Raw genomic sequence first — 22,141 nt, forward strand, 5'->3', positions numbered from 1 at the left:
CAGAGGCGCTGCTTTTCAAAAGGCAAGGCAGGCAACTGCTTCGGGTCCCAGGCCAATAGTGGGCCCCCCAAGGGCTGACAAACCTTACATCACAGCAGCACCTCAAATTGTGCACATTTTGCTATGACAGTAGAAAACCTCCATAAGGGAGCCCGATCTGATAGTACTAACGCTCTCTTCCCTGCTAGGTGTCCCATGCATTTTTTTCTGTGTAAACCAAAGTTTGTCAGTGAAAGTTACCAAAGGAAAATTAAGAGGAATTATCCTTATTGGAGTGGGAAAAGAAAGATGGTGGTTGAAGGGATTTAATGTTTGTGCATACTCTAGAATCAAATCAAATCAATTTTATTTATATAGCACTTTAAACACAACATTGATTTATCCAAAGTGCTGAACATTGCAGAAACAAAGCATTAAAAAGTAACAGACAAGAATAACAACAATTAAAAAACAAAACGGGTTACTGAACATTAAAAGCAATTGAGTAAAAAATATGTTTTAAGGCGAGTTTTAAAAACACCACTAATCGCCACTAATTTCAAAACACCATTATCAAGTGATTCAAAGTTATGTTTAAAAAAAACAATATAAAGAAAGAAGAAATGACCCCAACAAATAAAACCAAAACAAACGGGTTACTGAACATTAAAAGCAATTGAGTAAAAAAATGTGTTTTGAGGCGAGTTTTAAAAATACCATTATCAAGTGATTCAAAGTTGATGTTAAAAAAAAAGAAAAACAATATAAAGAAAGAAGAAATGACCCCAACAAATAAAACCAAAACAATCAGAAACTTAATAGTGTTTGGAGAGGGATGTAACAGAAATTGTATTTTACAAGGCGCCTCAAGTCGTCTATCTCTGGGGATAAATAACAATAATGTTTATGTGTCATGGCCTATAAACGTTTTATATAATACTTGTCTGACCATTAAGCCTAATTTTATAAAGAAACTGAACACCGATGTAACCCAGAGGACGCGTAATGTTTGTTTTACATTTTAATGTTCCGTTTTTGTTCCTATATTCTCCTCAGATGACCGATATCGTACTTATAATTTGCGGCTAGTAATGTTCCTCGGGTTTGTCGTCTCACATAAGGGATAAAGACAGTCGGTGTGGTGTGATCCTGATGACCCCGGTGGTCTCCGGTGAGATGAAAATCCTCCTCCGGGCTGCTTCATCATCATCGGCCTCCATTTTAACTCCGACACCGAGCCGCACCTCACGTGTCCTGGGCTGTCTCTCTCACATGACCCGAGTGTTTGTTCCCGTGATCAGCACTTCCATCTCCGCCTGTGACACCGAATATCACTTTTTATTCTAACACTGATGGATATGCTTGAACCGAGTCTGGACAACGCAAGGTAACGGAGTCGGTCAAAATGGCTAACCGGGACAAGCTAGCAACAACATGCTAACACAGACAGCTAGTTTACGACGCTTAACAAGGCCTGACCCCAAAAAAACATGTTAAAACGAATTCAAAAACACAGTGGTTAAGTTGGTAACAGGGGTGGACGACTTTGCACCTGGACAGCGGAGTATTCAAAAGCCACAAAAACAATGTCCAGTTGTTCAAAACATGATAATAATTAGCTAATGACAGTACATCAGCTAAGGTAGCTTCAGCTAGCTTTTAAAACAAACAACTGTGTTGTCAGCAACTGCAGGTAATCCGAGGACACTAGCAATGCTTTTTCATATTGCTATTGTATTGTCTTCTACTTGTGTAAGTTTGCCATCAGCTAAAACACGTTTAATTGTCATTAATTTGAGTAATGTTGTCCATATGAAGCGTTTGCGTAGTTTGTTTTTATCACTTGTGTGTTTTGGTTTGCAGCCAAGAAAAGCCAGGAGAAGAAGTTGTCCAGACATCTGAAGGTAATTTACTTCTTCAGTTACACCATTTGTGCATATCCCAACTTCACAACTTGTGCAGCCAAAAGCAAGAAGGTTTCAGCTTTACAGAAGCAAACACTGCTTTCTCTAATCTGTAGGGTGAATGACACAACAATGCTTTTGCAAATGAAACTTATATACTTGAGTTTATTATCTGCAGCAGACTCGTTGCTGTATTTTTTTTTAAATTGTTATTTGTGTTAGTTTAATAGTCACAACTTTCTTATCTCGCCTCTTTTCCCACCAAGACGGAACAGGAGAGGAGCACACAGCTGTCACCATCGCCAGCGTGCAGCAGGCTGCTGCGTTTGGAGACCACAACATACAGTATCAGTTCCGCACTGAGGGCGGTCAGGTATGTAACCAGTGGACTCAATTGTCATAGTGTTTTTCCTAATGGCATATTGAATACAGCTTTAAGGCAGGACTGGTGGAAAGATAGTTCACTTTATCAACCTCTGACAGGAAATACTAGCATCATAGCAGTCGGAATTATTGAAGTGTGATGACAACAGGTACAACCATGCACGACAGGCACAACCACGCACGACAGGTACAACATCTGATCATCATCATTACCATAGAAAACACAAACAGCCAGAGGTACTTCAAATGTCCCTTTGAACAAAAAACAACAGGCGTTCTTGCAGATCCATATTCGGATAGCATTTAATTTTCTATATTGATTTATCTGGTTAAAAGGATTTGTTCCCATGCTTTGTGAATTGCAAAGCATTTATGAGATTATGATTGTTCTTAACCGTTGCATGTATTCATTAGTCAGAATTGTTTAATTAGAAGGTTGTTAATGTTGTCACCTGGCAGTAAGACAACGATCTCATGAACAATCTTATTTGGTGTAAATTGACACTCTCTGGGAATGTTATCGTTTTTGTTTTTCACCGACCGCTTTGGTTCCCTCCCTCTTTTCCAAAGAAAAGTCAGGAGGATGGCAGGCTCTTAATTGCCTGAAGGTATGAATGTGTGTTTTTCTTTTTCTAGTCCCATGATTGGATGGAGACCTTTTGTCAAAAGTGTCTCCTCGCCATCCACTAATCGAGTTAATTCAGTTTAAGATCCGGGGGTCAGCGATGGACAATGGGACACGGAAGCAAATCAATTGATTAGAAAGAAGTTGTTCAAGTTAGTTTTTCCGTATTTGGATGATTTACACTGGAGGGAATTAAGCCAGTGATCCATGTGGCTCATTTGGCTGTAAACACGACTAGCGTGAGCGATCATGTGATCACAGTCTGGTCTTGGATTGGCGCGGGGCTGCTGTCACATGTCAGTCAGGAGGAGAGTCACATGATGGAGGAATACAAATACTGATTCTTGGAACATACAGGCTCATTTTCTCAACTTGTTTTTAAAATTGAATCAAGCACATTCTGAGACACGAGTGCGTAACAGCCAGCAACAAATGCTTACGCCTCCGAATGTGTCTCAAGTGAGATCAATACGCCACTGAGATTAGGACTACGTCTTCAGAAACTAAAGGCTTGCTGGACTGAAGCAATAGATATGATAAACAAATCTACAAGTCAGGTAAGGTTTTGTTATGTTTAAGGTATATTTGTCACAGGGTCTTTTTTTTTTTTTTCACAAAAAAGAAAAACAGTTTGCTCGGCTTTTTCCCCCATTTCATTCTGTCTTTTACCTGTGCTTCTCTCTCTCACCTTGCAGGTGACATATCGTGTTGTTCAGGTGACTGACCAGCAGCTCGAAACAAGAGATGATGGAGGAGGAGCAGTGAGCGTTGTCTCTACAGCCGCCTTCACTGGGGCTCCTCAGGCTGTCGCTCAGGTACCAAAATCTCCCTCTTTTATTACGTTGTTAGCGAGCGCTTTTATGGACTGTTTGAAAACGTCATGCTTTATCTGTAAAGTAATTACACAGTCTTAAGAATCAAATCTGCAATTGTTCAGCTTTTTGTATTCCAACTGTCCCCCTTAAAAAAATAACAATGAACCCATTTTACTAGTACTGTCTCTGTATACACAGTTTGATTTCTATAGCCAATGCCACAGAAGTCTAATGCTGTCCAAAAGCAATGACAAACATGTGAATGAGTCATACCATTTCACTTAGTGACATATTACTCAGTTGTGATTACAGCTGCAAGTTATTCTGACGAACCAAACTAGCAAAGCAGCATAAACAGTGAAGCATGTGTCCGAGCCTGACGTCTACCCCTCAGAGAAAAACATACAGCTGCAGTTTTGTTTTGGCAAAAAATCCAATAATAATGTTCATATCCAAATTCAGAGGGTTTTGTCCTTCCAGGAGAACGAGAACAGACCAAATTAGTTTTCATTTACAGAACACTGACGGACTGACCTTGCTGTTATCTTTGCTAACAAGATCACTGCTACTCCTTTTTATCCCTCCTTTTTTATCATCGTTGTCAAACTGCACTTTGTCTTGCTTGGGGGTCCATGGGGGGGGGGGAACCAGTATTGAGTCTGACAGAGACTGAGGTGTGCGTTTACCTGCTGTGACTGCTCCATTGCTACCTGTTCAAGCCTTTCCTCCGTCTCTCTTTCTGTTTCTTATCCGTCACAGGCAGTGATCCAAAACCCTTTCAGTAATGGAGGAAGCCCAGCAGGAGAGGCGGTGGGAGGGGAGACCCGCTTTGCTTACTTCCCCGCAACCGCAGTGAGCGACGGGACTGTGTCTGTGCAGGCCGCCGCGGACCCCACACTCACACAGGCAGGGGGTGAGTCAGTTCTCACACTTAATTTGGGCTGAAACCTGCAACAGTGCTGTGCGGCTAATTTAGGTTTTATTATCAATGACAAGCAGAAGTGTGTGCAGACTCAGAGCTCTCTAATGAGAGAGAAAAAATTCCCATTTCAGCTCTCATAAATGAACCATGATCCCTGCAGCTTTGGCTGATGTTAAAAAGAAAGTAGGATCATATGAAGCACTGGATTTTGGAAATGATGTTCCTTGGCTGGACTCTGTGATTGAAATATGATTTGTGATACAGGTGCACTTAGAATTTCTCCCAGCAGTGCCTCCACACTTTTGAAAAATGAGTGTTGTAGGACATTCCTATTCTGCACAATACCTTCGGTGTTGCTCACTTTTTAATAATGAAAGATGTCATACAAGTCCAACTTTTATTTCTTCACATTTGTCTTTCTGGTCATTTTTAATGGTTAAATATTCTTCCTCTAAAAGGTTTGGAAATGACACGAGTCATATACCATCAGCTGCCATTATGAAAATAGTCACGCTGATCATATTTACTGGTCGCTTTTTGTCACATGTCCTCCCACTCGGCGTCTCTTCCTCTTTACGGCCATATGTCCTCGCGCTAACTGTCCTTGTGGTATCATGCTGGTGAGCCAGAGGAGACTCGTGAACTCTGTGGGCCTGTTGTGGTTAGAGATTGGTTGACCTAGAGAGAAGGAAGTGGCTGTGTTATAGACAACCAGCATCTGCCTGTTCAGGCAAACGGTTGTCTGAAAAACTGGTTTCCAGTTTAAGGAGAGCATCTGTATTATCTGACAGGAAGGAAAGTGTTGCGCCTGGATAGTGGTGCTGGTGTTGTGGTACTTATTTATCATCCAGTCTGAAGTAATCTGATATTTTGTAATCCATTTTTAAAAGAGAAGTGCTTGTAGCCATAAATCTATATTATGTACAATATATGAGGCCTGGGCTCAGGGAAGGCTATCAGCACATGCCACGTGCCAAATTCAAGGTACATTTTTCGCTTTGGCAGGGAAGTGCCAGCACGAATAATATGTAATACTTTTTTAAAGAAGCAATTCTATAAGAATAGACAGGAATCAAGGTTACTGTACTTGATGTATTCCATATTTGTACTGTCATGTACCACAAACTTTACTCATATATCAGAATAGCTTAGTATAAAGTTAGTGGTAAGTAGAAATACTCTGTGACATGCTGCATGGCCAAATGAGGAAAAACACACTTGAACTCAGCCACTGCTGGGGCTGCAATAAGTCTTCATTTGATTTAAAACAAATGCAGTTGATTGTTTTCAGCATTCAGCATGTAGCTCAACATGTCACTCTCCCTCACAGAGACCAATCATAATAATGAAGGAATACGGCAGGGCCAATGAGATGCCTTCTGAAACTGAGGTTACGAGGCGCTGCCACCCCGTCCAAAAAACACTGTTATCGGACTCAGGCCTTTAAGAACTTTGTCAGAGCGGACATGATATCTTTGATTCTCATGTTTTGTCCAACCCAGAGTTGAGAAGCGAAAAACATTCAATCTGTTGTCATATGTGAAACGTAAAGAACAGAAAGACCTAACTTAAGAAGCTGAGGTTGAGATTATTTGGCCTTTTTGCTTTAGAAATTTCAAGGAATTTTTCCAGATAGTTTGCCCATGAGTCGAGTCGTAGATTGGATTAAATTGCTGCGGCTCTCCAGGCAAGCAGGTCTGGCTACAAAACAAATGTAGCTTACAATAGCTTTTAACGATGTTTCTCCGATGTTTGAGGCTGTAACACGACACAAATTTCATCCTGCACAAGTACCAGCACATGGCACTACAGCAGTTCATAGCAATATACCATCTGCCCTGCCCTTTAGCTGAACGCTCACACGTTTCAGCAAGAAGAATCTGGCTCATAAACCCAGAGCATCTTTCCCAGCAGAACGTTGTGACGAACAAGCATCATAAAAGTTCATACAAGGTCATCGTCTTCCTTCAGTAAGGAAGGTCCTTTTGGGGTTTTTGAAAAGATCCACTTTAGCATTTACTTTAATGTATAGCATTTATTACTAACACTTAGCTTGTCAGGCTAATGCAGCACATCCTCACACTCTGCATGTCCCTTTCTCTCTCACTGAGCATTGTGTGTTATTCTGGCATCACATGACACACATGCGCGCGCGCGCGCACACACACACACACACATAAGTCAGACATCCTTAAGGAGATTGAATAGTGTTTGACACACCTCCCTCATAAATTGTACAGGTAGAAGACCACAGAAAAAGCTGTGTATTTCTGGCTCTTGTTGTTTTTTCTTCAGGGTGTTTTGAGTGGCTCCCTGTTGATGCCACAGAAAGGAAAGAGGACCATGAGGTTTCTTTACTGTGGGTCACAGCTAGAGTCAGGGCCTTGGAGGAGGAAGAGAGCTGCTTTCTCTCTCCTCTGTGAGCCCGGGGCAGTTTAAGCAGCCATGACATACTGGCTGAGGAGTGCACTGTAGGGTGTAGGTGGTGGAGAGTGCTTTACAAGCTGTCATCTCCTATGAGCTGAAGGATAGTAGAGGATAGAGCACTGGGCTCTGGCAGGACTGGATCCAGCACGGCTGGTGAGTGAGTGTCATCCATGTGCAATGATCATGTTCTGGTTTTGTCTTATTGTTGCAAAGAGGATTCTTCCACAGTTTGAGTTTACAGAGGGAGGCAACTCAATTAAAGAAGATTCCAATAGGATTGAATGCCTATATGAATCCTAAAATGTTGGGTTGTATTTGCAACAAAATAAACTTGGTGTGTCGTAAGAAATTGAAAAGGAACAAGCAAGTAAAGCTGCTGAATTGACACGGGAACCCCTCATTATGAGTTTGTTTTTGAAGGGGATAAACAAAAAGCTGCTAGGACTAAAAATGATCCTAATTATTCTTTCACTGAGATTTTGGGATGATGCATTTAATCATATTGTTCGGAATTCAGAACAAGGAAGATAAATTACTTGCTTATTTTTTGAGGAACTGAAACTAATGAGCCCCATTACTATGATGGAACTCTGTGATTGATATGCATGTAAACTTCAGCAGGACCTTCATTTTTAGGGTTTTCATTATTTTAAAATGGCAGAAAGAAACTTGTGTTGGTGAGTTTCTGTGTGTGCTGTGGAAAGTTTGGCCGTCTTTGACCCGCAGGAACAAGATGGGTTGTTTTTATTTCACAGGCCTTGCTGCTCTGAAAGACACAGCTCCTACTTGCCTTGCAGTGGAGTTTCTTCTCTCAAAAATTGTGATTTTAGTTTTTGTGGTGAATGTCTCCGGAGCTTGGAGAGGGAGTCTTGTTAGGTTTTCTGTCTACATGTCAGTTGTACATGTGCGGGCTTCCTGCAGTGCAAACACTGTGTTTTGTCTGCGCTCATGTGGATTTGAGGTTTTGACGAGGTTCCTTTTGACACTCTTGTTTTTGTTAGATATTTCATCGCAGCAGCGGAGCAGGTCTTTCATGATTTGTTGCCCTGCTTCATTTTTTAGTTTGAATGCTCACTGATGACCTCCCTGTCTTCTGCAGGTCAGTTTTATGTGATGATGACCCCCCCGGATGTCATTCAGACTGGCACACAGCGGACCATTGCCCCACGCACACAGCCCTACCCTGCGTGAGTATCAGATCTGTCAGTTACTGTTTGGGATATTACAGCAGAAGACACAGCTCTGATTGAAAACAAAGTCACTGCTGCTCAGTTCTTGCAGAACGCTACAGTTGTTCTTCATGAAGATGCCTCTTAAATTAAATATTTTAGAAGACAAGTTGCAAATTCCTTAAAGTTTGAAGGTTAATTTTAGCTAAGAGTCTGAAGTGAACCTATTAATGTCCAGAGCAATTCACAGCCGTTAATTAATTCTGAGTCATTTTAATCAGGCCAGGTTCATTAAGACTCTTTAGTAGCACAATAACCAAAAACGAAGTCTGTCAGTGTGGGTCTGCTCCGGTAACGCTCCAGAACAAATGTGCACCAGCTTGACGAAGACTACACTCAGTTGAAGAACCCCACCTGGCAAACCTGGGGATACACGACATTTACATGAACATCAACAAATATGCAGTGAACAAAGCTTTAGAATTCACCTAAATCTAAATGCTAATGCAGGAGGAGGCTGAGGAAGAGGTACAACTGTGAGGAAAGGAAAGGGCAGGGATTTGATGTTTAGAAGACCGGTGTTGTCAAGAGATTACAGTTGTCACAAAACTAGAATTTCAAACTTTGATACGATACTCGTTAAAAACAACAAATATCAACACCTGTGTCCATGCCACAGCAACAAAAATACAAGTCTGAGGCTCCCAGAATTGTGTAATTTCTTGTTTTTAATTAACAGACATTGCATGCAAACTCCTGCAGACTGTCTTAATTGCACAAATCAGTGAAACGTTGCCAATGTGTTTGAGCAATTTAGACAGTTTCTTCAGTTGTCCCTGAATAGTTGGTAGAGACGCATTCAAATATAATTCATGATCTATTTAAAGCGAACTGTGAATTTCAATGGACCACTGCTGCTCTCTCTTTTTTGCCTGGGGAAGCTTTGGATAAAAAATAAGCCCTGACTTGTGTTTGTTTTTGTTTTTTAAAGCTTTGGACCTTTTTTAAATCCTTTCGATCATAAAATACCAGATATTGTGTAGTTTTAAAACATGTGATTTAAAAAAAAAAGAATTGAAAGTTGTGATCACGTTATGAGAGATAAAAGACCAAAACCAGTTGAACCAGCACTTAGATTTCACCAGTGCATAAATAATTGGATGTTACATAGACTTGTGACTATTCAACAGCTGTCATCCTTATTCAAATCTACCATGAGGCTGGGTTTACCTAACATGAAGCTCTACTGTAGTTGTTGTTTTCTTAAACTTGACCTTTTTATGCACACTCTGAGTCCGTCCAGGGACTCTTCTTCATCCTTCTCCTCAGTTTGCTACGAAATATTATTATTTTTATACCAAGGTTTTCTCCTTCTCCTCCAAAATCTTCAGTTACTCATCTCTAAAACTAGCAGCAGGCCTCCTTCTAATCATGCTTCACAAGGGATCCGTCTCAGACTCTCCCTCCAACTGTTAGCCGCACGCTGGTGATTGAGGTTATTAAGGTAATCAGCGGGTTCACCTGAGCAAAGACCCACTGAGTTGTCTCTTTAATGTCGTGACAGCAGCCCGGCTCTGGTTTAGCACAGACACTTAATCAGAAGAAGGAATTCCAGCCAGCTTTGTTTTGGATGCTGAGCTCATTTAGAGCCACAACACACACGTCTATATGCTTCCAAATGCATTTCCTTTAAGGTCATGTTCACTGTGTTTTTTCCCTTGTTTGGTAAAAGACAAGCACAGCCATTTGTCTGTTAGGTCACCCAAAACGAACACATATGACCCATTAATTCAATTGAGTTAGCGCTGACCTCAGTGAATACTCCTTCTATTTCCCAGCAGACCTATACTTAACCTTTCACTCGTGAAACTGACTGCATTATCGTTGTTCAGCTGGAAGCGTTTGGTTAATGGAGTCACTGCGAACACAACTTACTAACACAGGTTGATGAAGGCAGAATACGAGCTCCTGTTTTGAAAAGTGATTCATATAAAGAGAACACAAACAGTAGACAGACACTTGTAATTATCTCCGCCTTTGATTTTTATCGAGTGTCTGCCTCAGTCCAAATACTGCGAGTAACAACGAGGATGTTGACTGTGCTTTTCAAGAACATTGTCAAAGATTTCAGACTCCTTTGTTGTGGGCAGCAGCGTTATAGGCAAGTTTTGGATCTGCATCAAATTTTAGCTGCAGCTCTGATGTCGCTTTATATTCACAGCATATCAACAGACTGCTTCCCAGTCGAGGGTAAAGAACGAGCTTTGTTGAAGAGTACATCTGCATTACCATGTGTTGAAATACAAAGTGATTTTTTTTCTCTCCTTTCATCTCTCAGAATGTCTATCTGCAATATGTTTGTTTCTATTTATTCTCTCTGACATGAATAATTTATGATGTTTGACTCGAGTCTGAGAGTTATATTTAAGTTGTGAGCTAATGAACAGTGATATTATGGTTGACATGTGAGTGATGTGAATGAAAACTTGCCACCCTATCTGCCGTTCGCAGAGATGAAAACGAGCTGCTGCAGCAGGAAGGTTTAAACTGGTGAGGAAAGTTTCCACATTTGTCCCACACACACACACACACACACACACATTTCCACAGCAAATGAACTAATCAAATGAGATCACAAGAAGAGAGAAGAAGCACACAAACCTTCTCTCTCTCTCTTTCTCTCTCTCTGCCCTCCCTACTTCTCCCCCCCCCCCCACCCCATAAGTCCCTGGTGATTCTCCCCGCTCTTGATGTGTGAGACACAGATGTAGCGTCTCTTCAGTGCTGACCCTGATCCATTGTTGGTAGTCGTGCTTGTGGCAGCCTGCGTTTCTCCATTAGGACTTAGAAATTAGGTCATTGTTCTCCATCTGGAAAGGAATGGCTCGCTCCACACTTTTATTTTAGTGTAATTCTCAGAGTGTCCTCGGTCGAATCTGTTGGAGTTTTACACTCATTTAGCCTAGTTTTGAGGGAGTTAGTTTGAAAATAATTTGAGCAGTCTGAACTTCTAGATCTTGGTATTAATATTGAGACAAAACCAATGTGGAGTCCTTTTAATTTTGATTTCAATGTATCTGTTTAATATAATTATCTGCACATGAGAAAGTAATGGATACTAATCATCATCTTCAATTAATCCACTGAAAGAGATTGTGGATAAATATAAACTTAGGCTCTATAAAGGCCGGCTTTGGTTTCATACTAAAGTCCAGTGATAGGGGAGGCAGAAGAAAGAGGATCAGTACAAGACTATTCAAACTTTGTCCATTCTTTCCTCCATTCAAGAAACGATGTTGCATCCTGCTAGTTTTCTAGACCTCTCTGCCAATAAAAAGTCTCAGTGTCGACTTGGATGAGGTGTGCCGTGCCTTTTACAAGTTGTTGTGGAGGGGGCGGGGTTTGGGGAAGACATTCCTTCAGGCCTGAATATTTAGTCATTCATACAGTCATCCCCACTTTTTTTCCACACTTTGCCTAAGAGTACTGTTAGGCTGAATCCATTATGAAGCTGAAATCCCATTAAGATGTGTTGAGATACAAGTGAGACTGCAGTTTGGCTTGGCTGACTATCTCAAACAGAGATATCAGAGGCTGAGTTGTGTTGATGGGTCTCAAATTGACTGTCGTAAAATGAAGTTGTGTCGAGAAAAGGGACAGACGAGCAACAAGAATGACCTTACAGGGTGATTTTATGTTCTAAAAAGTGCACGGAGAGCATTTTCTTTAGAGAGTGAGACATTTGTCTGAAATGTTCTGTTCTTTTGCAGGGTTTATTAGTCCTTTTTAATAGTTTGAGTGAGGTTTTAATTATCTTTTCCATTAGTGGCACTGAAACATGGTGGAGATATTGAGTAGGCCACCTTCATAATAATTATATGCTGGTGTGTTATTGGCCTGTTCATGCCGAGGTGGGCGGCTGGATAAGTCTCCCTGTCACGTCTCAGGGACTTAATTAACAGAATACCTAAGGGGAGACAAGAGACAGTCGTGTCATTAGCCGTGCGTCCAGACTCCAACAGACAGCATCTGGGATTCTACAGTGTAGTCATTTTACAGCATAATAAAGCAGAGAGTTCCCTTACGGCCGCACCTGAGAAGAGGACAGCCAGCAAGAATAAAAAAAGATTAGACGGGTCTCAGAATTCCAGTCGAGGGCGCCCAGCTTCAGGCCAGTGAGCGTGTCTGCACTGCTGCATAAGCAGCTTCAGTATTTCCACCAAAAGGCACTACACAACTTTAGAGACCCTTTTAAAAAAAGTAGTGCTCACCGGTAATGGCGAGTGCCTATTAAAGCCTTGAGCTAGAAGATAAAAGTGATGAATAGTTTGTAATAGCTCCAGGATTAGGTGAATTTGCTGGTTTGGATTCGTGCCTGATTGTTGGTCAGAAATGTGAGATATTGTCTTGTATGAAAAGTGTTTTTATTTCCCGTCTGTCTGCAGGAAAATGGATGGACCGCGAACGCCAAGAGATGAAAGGAGGAGAGCGCAGCATAATGAAGGTGGGTAATTAGCTGTGATTGTGGCTTTTGATTTCACGACACACAGCACAACACAATGCATTGTGGTGCCAGAATGGAGCAATTTTATTTGAGTAAAAACACTAAAGCCCTTTGAAAATATTTTATAAAGAACACACATGTTCAGACTGACCACTAGAGGCTGCTGTTGAGCCATCAAAGTAGGGCAGTAGTTGGTACCTACAGTGCATCCACTGACATGACAAGAACTAGGGAATGAAAACCTGATTCTTTAGACCAAATAACCACTGATCAGTCAATTTAAAAATACAAGTAAATAAGGAAATGCTGCTTGTATTTTAAACACTCGCTTTTTAAACCTTCCAGTTGAAAGGAGGCGAAGAGACAAAATCAATAACTGGATTGTCACGCTTTCCAAGATCATCCCAGACTGCAATATTGACAGCACCAAGACCGGAGCTGTAAGAAGTTTAACTTGACTCCCATTCTTCAGCTTAATTTTGTCCCAAGTTTCTCGTTTTAAAAAATGGTCACCGTTTATCTCCTCTTAGAGCAAAGGAGGCATCCTGTCTAAAGCTTGTGACTACATCCGCGAGCTGAGGCAAAGCAACCAGCGACTGCAGGAGAGTCTGAAGGAAGTGGAGAGGATACAAGTGGACAACGAGCTGTGCAGGCAGCAGGTATGAATGTCAATCTGTGCTGTTCTTCAAATATCTACATAAAGCGTGAAGTTTCAAGGACTTGAGTAATGTGTAAAGAAGGTCTATGAATGATAATGTTAAAATTCTCCTTTGAGGTGTTAAGTCACATCGTTTGCATAGTCATAGTTTGCTCCAGATGTGTCTCTGAAGATTGTCACTGCGTTGAATAGTTTTCTTTCGAGTTTTTCCGCAACTTCCTTTCACTGAAGTCTCAGAAGCATGAAGTTCACTCAGCTCCGCATGCATCTTCTTTTCTCCAAAACAAACCCCCCGACACATCAGCCTCTATAGCTGATCATCACAGCCTGACAAAGAGGATCAGAGAGTTTGCTCTCATATAATGGGAAGTGTTACCTGAACGCAGCGCTTTGAGAAACTGTGGGAATAAAATACACAGGGGTTATGTGAGAGCTAACTGCATGCTAATGCACTCAAAGTATTGTGAAATCTTGCAGCTCTGAGGCTGCCACATCTCTCCATTGAATCCCAGGCCTGCAAGGCATTCAACAATATATTCCTATTCTGATGCTCAAAGCTCAATATCCTGTCCTCCCCAGCCCCTCAGCGGGGAGGAAGGGAATTGGGAGTGCACCCAGGGGAAAAAGTAGTGGAGATGACACACCTCAAGATTTGATAATCCAGTTGGTTGTGGACAGGGCTGTCTTTGAAAAGGGCTGCACATACCACTCTTTAATCCCAGGGATTGAATAGCTCTGTGTGTACATTACACACACAGCCAGCACTCTGAGTCTTCAAACGGGAAAAGTTTGGTCTGTAAACTCGGAGCTATATTAAGCTGTCACAGGGATGAAGTTGTTGATAATGAGATTTTTTTTCTTTTCTTTTTGCCCTTTGTTCTTTAAGATTGAAGAGCTGAAGAATGAGAATGCTTTGCTGCGAGCGCAACTCCAGCAGCACGGCATCGAGATGGTTGGAGAGACGCCGCCGCAGTGAATCAGAGACAAACATAAAGAACAGGGAGGGGCACAGCCGCTCAGAGATAGGCATGACGGTGGTGGAAAAGAAGGCGAGATGATGGAGAAAGAAGGACACAGACTTTCTTTGTAGTGAACGCATCCTTCCCCGAGTTCCCAGGTCACGGCTCCTTAACTAGCCCGGTGTGGCTGTACTTGACTGTTCCAACCCTTTTGAGATTACCACCTTCAGCAGAAATATGCCGACTCACCTCCATCGGAGAGTGCTGCTTCACTAGCACAAGCTATGAAAAAAAGAGCCTCTGCTGAACTGTGTTTTGTATTTATGTAGCCTCACTCATGGACTATGATGTTTGTCATTTAATTTGATCCCTGTCTGTTCTCTTTCCCTCAGAGTTATTCATTTTGACTTAGTTTTTGCTTTTATTCTGTTTGTTTCTGATGTTTTGGGGTTTCTGTATTATGTTGTTTTTAGATGCTTTAATTTATTAGTCCGCTTGCTGACAGAAGCCTCGATGGAGACCAGTTACATTGCAGCTCATTCACCCAAGAGAAGCCGGTTGAATTTTTAAGCGAGAAATCATCAAAATTATGCAAAACATAACGTTTCTGCAGACAGAAATAATGTGACACACACATCTGGACCAGAGGACGAACAAGCCACGGCTCTGTGCTGATTTATGTAAATATGACGTCTCATGTTCTAATACAGATGTTACAGAGTATTAGAGCAGATTATCTCTGGGAGCAAACAATCAATAACTCATTAACTTCATGCAGGCCCTCTGTTATAATAATGATGTGTGCAATCTTTAAGCTTGAGATGAAAAAAAGTGAGTGGTGTACTTGAATTGTTGGGCATCAATGTCAACAGAATCACTTATAAAAGATCCAGCTCTTTACATTGCAAGTTTGGAGCATGCAGGTAATTGATTACCCAGCATGCCTCGAGAGGAAGGCGTTGTAAATTCCAACTCTTGCACAAACTTCATCCATGTGTTGCGGTTTTTCCTCCATCTTTTGTTCACGTGTGATTTACCGGCATCTCAGTGCGTATACGAACAATCCCCACATGTTCCTTTTCAAGCTGTTTGCTCTATTTTGGTATTGCAACACTTCAAATGGAGCTCAACGCACAAGAGGATGAGGGGGGGGGGGGGGGAGGGGAGGAGGAGGAGGCACCCTGGAGAGTGGTACTCAAAGACTCTCTGCTCACTGTGGAAAAGGAGTACACACAAATTCTGTCGCACTTCTTAGCCGAGCACGACTCGCTCTCCGGGTACGAGAGGAAATAGTTTGAAAGCAGGAACAACTCGCATACTTCTCCACCCACTCAGGCGAACAATAAGTAAACTGTAATTGGTTGTACAAACAGCGGAAGCCAATATTAATATTGTTGATGGTTTTGTGAATGAATATACATGATGTGTTTTTGTTCCGCTCCGGGCGATGAGAGTGAAATTGGATGAGAGAGATCTCAAGATTCAGAGCCACTTATCGGAGCACCGTTTCTTCTTTCTGTGTCAACAGCTCAGGATCCAGCAAAGCAAAACCAACTCTCAGACCCCTGGCAAAATTTAGATGATCTCATTTGAATATCTCAGACAGTGCAAGTTAACAGCTTGTGCTTTAGAAGTGCTGTTCTGCTACCACTGCTGGACTCAAACCTGTTAGGAAAAGTTTAAGTGTCTGATCCATCAAACGCGGCTCTCAGCCAAAGTTGAATGATAGATGTTTTGCAGGAGACATTTTTTAACACCTCGGTGAGAGGAGAGCAGAGAAATGTGAAGGCATGAATAATGCTTGGGAAGATGGATGTTCACAAATGAAAGGTCACTTGTGGCTAATTCTTTTTTTTTTTCTTTCGTTTCTTTTTTTGAAATGGCAAAAGGAAGAAAAAAAGACTCCCTTTTCTCTCTGTAGCAGCTGCAATGTTCTCAGGTTAGATTGTAAGACATCTTTTATAAGTAAAAAAAAAAAAAAAAAGTGGAAAATAAAACTTTCACTTGCTAATGACCTTTATGGACTCTGTCTGTGGCTCAGTGTGCTTCTTTAGACCTTAAACATATAGGGAAAAAAATATTCATGTCTGTTTACAGAACCTTGTGTATTACTGTCTGTTATCTCGCAGGATGTCTTCTAAGCTGTTATAGATTTGTGTGAAATATGGCTCATAAGCCTTTATTTACAGTTTAGCTCATTAGTGCTGAATTTTGGTGTTTAGAAGTATTATTGCAAGTAGTATTTCTCTTTCTAATACAACTTTTTAGCATCAGCAGGGTTCATGTTTTCAGTAACGTAAGAGATTGGGAAAGACTATTATGATGTCGTCTAATCCTGATGAACAACAGAATTTCCTTGTGACGTTGGCTATCTGAGATTTGCCCCCATATTGGTTCTTGACCAAGTTTAGATGACCCTCTTAAAAAAAAAAAAAAAAAAAAGATCTATATGTACATACATGTCCTGACAGGAGAGGTCATTGGTTTGACCAGTTTGTGCACAATTTCCACTCGAGCTTTCTTCACTGTGCAATTTAACGGTTTACTGATGTTGCAGAAGTCAAATTTTAGGGCATCTTCTATTTAAAAAAGCAACTCACTTGGAGGATCATGTGACCTTGGAGAACTCTTTAGTTCAATCGATTGATCAACCCAACTGGTTAAATTGAAACCAGTAAGTAGTTAGAACACACAGAGGGCACCTTGGGTGAGGAAGATCAATGATGATGAAAGGCGTATCTAAGCCCTCAGTGAGATTGGTTTTGACTCTGCAGGCCGAGGCTTTTAAGCATCATTCTGCTGTTCCTTAAGAGGAAGCAGCCATGATTTAGATAATCTTCAAAATGCTCACTGGAATACTGAACGCAGGAATACGAAATCTATTTAAAGACTTGTATTCAACCAGTATTCGTTTGAATGACATTATGTGCTGGATTTGCCTCTTTTTTTGTCACTCCCTCAGTGTCTCCAGGCTTGTCAGCTGCCATTCAAACAAACACACACACACACACACACACACATGCACACACACACACGCACACACACACACACACACACACACACACACACACACACACACACACACGCACACACACACACGCACGCGCACACACACTCAAAGGTAGCCAGGCAGGCGTCTGTTTGTCCCTGGCTCTGTTTGAGGTGGCTGATCTCTGATCCCACAAACGTCCCTGATTGGGACATACGTACTCTGCCTGCCTGTCTGTCTGTCTCTGTGTGTCTGTAAGATCTCTCCAAAGAAAGGCATGCAGAGTTAACAGTTAACGGAAATCAGTTTGTAAAAGAAGTCTAAAAAATAACAGACGTGGGATACTGAAGAGTGTTCAGGTTATTTATCTTTTTCCTCTAAGTGCAGATAATTTCCTCAAAATTAAAGCCCCGGAGAGGAGTTTTTAACCGGCCATGAAACACTGGTAAACTGGTGCCTCTATGTGATCATCAAACGCTAACAAGACCACAAAGGAAAAGACTGATTATTTCTATGAAAAGATTTTTAATTACCTGAAACCGCTTTTGAGGGTAAATGTCAGATGAAGTTACAGCATGCTTCGGGAAAAGGCCTTTACTTACATTTTCCACAGCACAGATTCACAGCGAGTGATACGTTTGACTGTTCAAAGAAAGCAGGATGAGTTTCTGTGTTGAATAAATCACTACATGTACAGGACAACATCAGCAAAAAGTAAAGATAAAAAAAGGCTCAGGGATCGCCAAAATCAACTCAAACACAAACGTCCTCACAGAGGCTTTAGTTGATGAATTAAAACGGAAAAGGTAAAAGTCTCCTGCTTTGAGCAAAGAACTGTTAAAGCTAGAATTTATATACCAAATGGATTTGAAAAAGCGTTTAATTTCTGGCCAGTTCTTAGCAAAAAAAATGTCAGGTTCCACTTTTGCCTGGAGGGCAGGACAAAGCCCCCTGCTGTAAAACCCTTTATGTGAGGGTGGAAACCCCCTTTTTTAATTTGTGTTTAGGCACTTCTACCAAAGAACACGGCTGACTGATTTTACCTGAACTCATGCTGGCCAACACATGCTGCTGGAAAGCCTCACTTTAATGTCCTGCAGGCTCCTCTTACCTTTGTGCTTTTGGAGCTGTCAGGGGCAGGTATTGTCTGCTGTCTCTGCCTTTTACACATCCATCCCTCCTTCTCTCTCTCTCTCTCTCTCTCTCTCTCTCTCTCTCTCTCTCTCTCTCTCTCTCTCTCTCTCTCTCTCTCTCTCTCTCTCTCTCTGTCTTCCAAGTTGTTATTTGTTGAAAGCGCCTGACAGAAAGAGTCTTATTCCATCTGACATACAATGCTCTTCATGCCTTGTATACCACTCCGTCTCTCGTCTTCCTTGGGCCTACATTAATAACTACACAGCTCCTGTCTCACTCATAATGGCGGTATCAGCACAAAGGGATGTATTCTGCTGCTGTCGAGACGGGGGATTGGAATGAGCTCAGAGAGTTTTATTTTGCTTTTCTCCAGCAGCTATAGGATTTGGATTATACGGTATTTTGATCAAACTGACAGACAAATTATGTTTGCATACATTGAAAGACAAGTTCGACTCCACCTTAGAGCGATTTTTGTTGTTGTTGTTGTTGTATCTAAACTTTACACTGCACAAGCTTCAGATTCAACTATAGGAAGAAGCAGTGGATGGGGAAGTTTCTGATTATTCTTCAATCTTAATTGAATAGAATTGTCAAAAGAAGATCTAAAATTCCTGTTTGTATCATCCATAACTTCTTAAATACTTTCAATGAGGTCTGTTTGGTTCATAAAAATGGTTGCTGCACTAAACGACAACCTGATAACACTTAACAGTGGTTGAAAAATGGCCGTGCCAATACACAACCGTTTTAACAACTTTCCCAGGCTGTTAAAACCTCATCTGCAGCAGCTGGAAGCGAATGGAAAAAATCCATTAGGATCCAATGACTCAGATTCGCTGCACAAACTGACCCAAAAATAACCACAAAACAAAAACTCCCAGAAACTATTCCTTATATTAGGCCTACATGTAACATGTTAGGGGTCTGCTCACTATACAATATCCCGCTTATTACACTTTCTTTATTGATTTAAAAATCAATTTCTTCCACTAAATATACCGTTGGAATCTACAGTTATTCCTGCTTCCATAGCAATAGTAACCTTTGTAGCCTTCCTTAAAAGTTGTTATCACTCATATAAAATTAGACATTTCCTCTCATCTCGAAGTGAGACGAGGTGAAGGGAGATCATGAATCAGCGCAGCGACTGACTGAGCTTTTCTGCCCCGTCATTTCAGAGTGTGTTGACATTTTTTGAAACGTTCAACCAGGGCTTCCTCTCAACTCTTTTGCATTGAACGTGAGAATCACACAATTGACGCAAATACCACTCTCTTTTGCCACACATGCCTTTTCCGAACGCGAACTTGTTTTTTCCCCAAGTCAGTCTATGGAGAGTGCAGCTAAACAGATTGCCTGTGAGTCAGTCATCATCATCTGTTAGAACAGTACAGTCCATGGGGTGAACTTTCAACGGAACACGTGCATCAACAAATCATTGGGAGCAGCCAATCACAACGATTTTATGGATAATCACCCAGAAAAAGACTGCGGTTTACGAATAAGAAGATGGATAAGAAAGATTGAGGTTCATTCATACAAGAACAACTACTCCTTCAAACCCTGAGAAAATCTCTCTTCAAGATGAAATCAAAAGTTGGCTTCCTGTGTTTAGCGGTCTTTAAAAACACAGTCGTATCTCACAGCACCTTCTGTTCTGTGTTTTCTTCATGCGCCATCTTAGGTTTTGTAGAACGCCGGTACGATTGTGTAGATCCTCTTGTCCTTTCTCATGGTAAACAGACCGACGTCAAACTGACCGGACTTCTTTCAGATTGATATGATTAGAGTTCATCCTCCAGAGTCTGTGAGAAGTGCTGAGTCCCAACTGTCTGCTTTTCTTAGTAAAGGTTTGTTCTTCTTCACAAGAGTGATCTATCGATGGAAAGATGACAGTTACGATGCTTAATCGACCAATCAGAATCAAGTATATAATAATACAGAGAATTCTCGCCCTTGAAGATCATTTTTATGTTGTTTCAGCTCCAGGCACACTTAATAGTTGAATTTTAACTGCACTTACTTTCCCCAGTGTGGCCTGGTCTGCATTTGTTAAAGTCAGATATATCAACCTGTCTAACCAATGCTCAAACTGGTTTTAATAAAAAAATAATAATCATGCACCGTGGTTTAACAGCTTCTAGGTAATAAAATAATGCAGTGGTGCAAAAATCCCAATAAAAAAAAAAAAACACTCCACTAGAAGACTGAAGTTTCAATTATTCATAAAAACATTAACAAGCAAATCCTCTCAGTTGAATGCAGACAAATCCAGGTGTGCTTTTATTCTGACAAGATGTATTCACTGCATTATCATGCTTCAAATTGTGCACTCAACTCATATTTCTGCTTTGGATCAAACATGAAGAGAATGAGCAAAAACAGCCGTCTCTGCACTCTTCCATAAAGCTGCAAGCTGTCACAATAGCTGCTTTCTGTTTTATGCCATCTCTGATTTGTTTTTCATACACTGTTTGCTGTTTGTTTGGTTTTTTTTTTATACAAAAAAGTTTGCTGTTCATAAGTCATGCTGTATAAGACCTCTAAACAAAACCAAAAGAAAGAGAATGTAAGAAACATTTTCAAACTAAGCCCATTATTTCACTGAAGGTTCTGTCGCTTTAAACTGTATTTTGCCTTGTGATGTTTTTATTGTTTTTCTCAACTCTCTTTACTGTAAAGGAGTTCAAGCAGCATTAATATTTAAAGCATCAATGTAATAATGGTTTAATCTTTTCATTATCCATTTTAAGAATTTCAGGAATTGGGGCTCATTCATGAATAGCACAGTTCAAAAATAATTCAGAAGTTCCAGTAATACATTACCACATGCCTCTAATCCCTGACTAACTGGGAAATTCCCCCATTCTGAAAGTGTGACACCCAGTAACCAGAGCTCAACACTGCCCCTTGAGGCTTAAAACTGACATTACACCTACTAAACAGGAGCAGAACATGAACAGAGGTCATGACTATTAAATGTTCCCATGTTTATTTACGAGTTGATGCCTTTATGCTTTCCCAACGCGGGTTCTACCGTGCCCTAGTTTTGAGTTGAGACTAGTAAATAGTTGAGGCGTCTGTCTGGCTGTGTTTTGGGGGATCAGGTGTGTTGTGTTTGGCGTGCTTTGTAGGAGACATACTGACTGATGATGAGTTGAATTTGGGGATAGTCTTGCAGCTCCATTTAAAGCAGGCATGGACCAAGAGGAGGGGGGACAGAGGGGGATGATGCAACAGGGACGGACGGGTGCAATGCCCTGAGAAGAGGTAGAGTGGCGCCTGTCGAGGTGAATCTGTCCGCCGGGCTGGTGCCTAGTTTGTTTGGCTAGAAGATCCCCGCTGATAGTTGTGAGTAAACACGCATGCTCTGTGGACACAGGCCAGAACACGCATGCCTGGAAAACCCAAATATGTGCATTGTTTTTTCTCTTTTTAGAATGTTTTCTCACCTGTACTTGTCAGTTTCTTCTCCCTGACATTATCAGACATTCACCTAGGACCTCGTCGAATATTTTTATCCTGGCGCAGTCAACACGAGTCATATTCTGATTTCTCACGAGCTGAGTCATGGCGAGTGAAACATGAAAACAAAATGTGTTTATCATGAGTGGACTCCATGTACTTGTTCAAAAAGTGGACTGGAAACCCCTTTTCTGTCCCTCAGTC

At 41.2% G+C, this 22,141-nt stretch overlaps 1 protein-coding gene across 3 annotated transcripts; it reads left to right on the forward strand.

Annotated features, from left to right (window-relative positions):
- The first annotated feature begins 1,185 nt into the window (after positions 1–1,185).
- LOC132983661 (upstream stimulatory factor 2) lies at positions 1,186–16,358 on the forward strand. Of its 3 annotated transcripts, XM_061050079.1 has the most exons (11): positions 1,188–1,366; positions 1,843–1,883; positions 2,150–2,256; positions 3,588–3,707; positions 4,467–4,620; positions 8,156–8,243; positions 10,737–10,775; positions 12,671–12,729; positions 13,075–13,169; positions 13,260–13,388; positions 14,274–16,358. In XM_061050079.1, exons 1-11 carry the CDS (start codon positions 1,332–1,334, stop codon positions 14,361–14,363), a joined length of 957 nt encoding a protein of 318 aa, XP_060906062.1. In that variant the 5' UTR covers positions 1,188–1,331; the 3' UTR covers positions 14,364–16,358. The 3 variants fall into 3 exon arrangements, with proteins under 3 accessions (XP_060906063.1, XP_060906062.1, XP_060906064.1); XM_061050080.1 differs by lacking the exon at positions 10,737–10,775 and having other exon boundaries at positions 1,186–1,366; XM_061050081.1 differs by lacking the exons at positions 1,188–1,366; positions 1,843–1,883; positions 2,150–2,256 and adding an exon at positions 3,240–3,449.
- Positions 16,359–22,141: the final 5,783 nt, after the last annotated feature.

The sequence above is a fragment of the Labrus mixtus genome, chromosome 11, assembly GCF_963584025.1.
Source record: "Labrus mixtus chromosome 11, fLabMix1.1, whole genome shotgun sequence".
NCBI classification, from domain to species: Eukaryota; Metazoa; Chordata; class Actinopteri; order Labriformes; family Labridae; genus Labrus; species Labrus mixtus.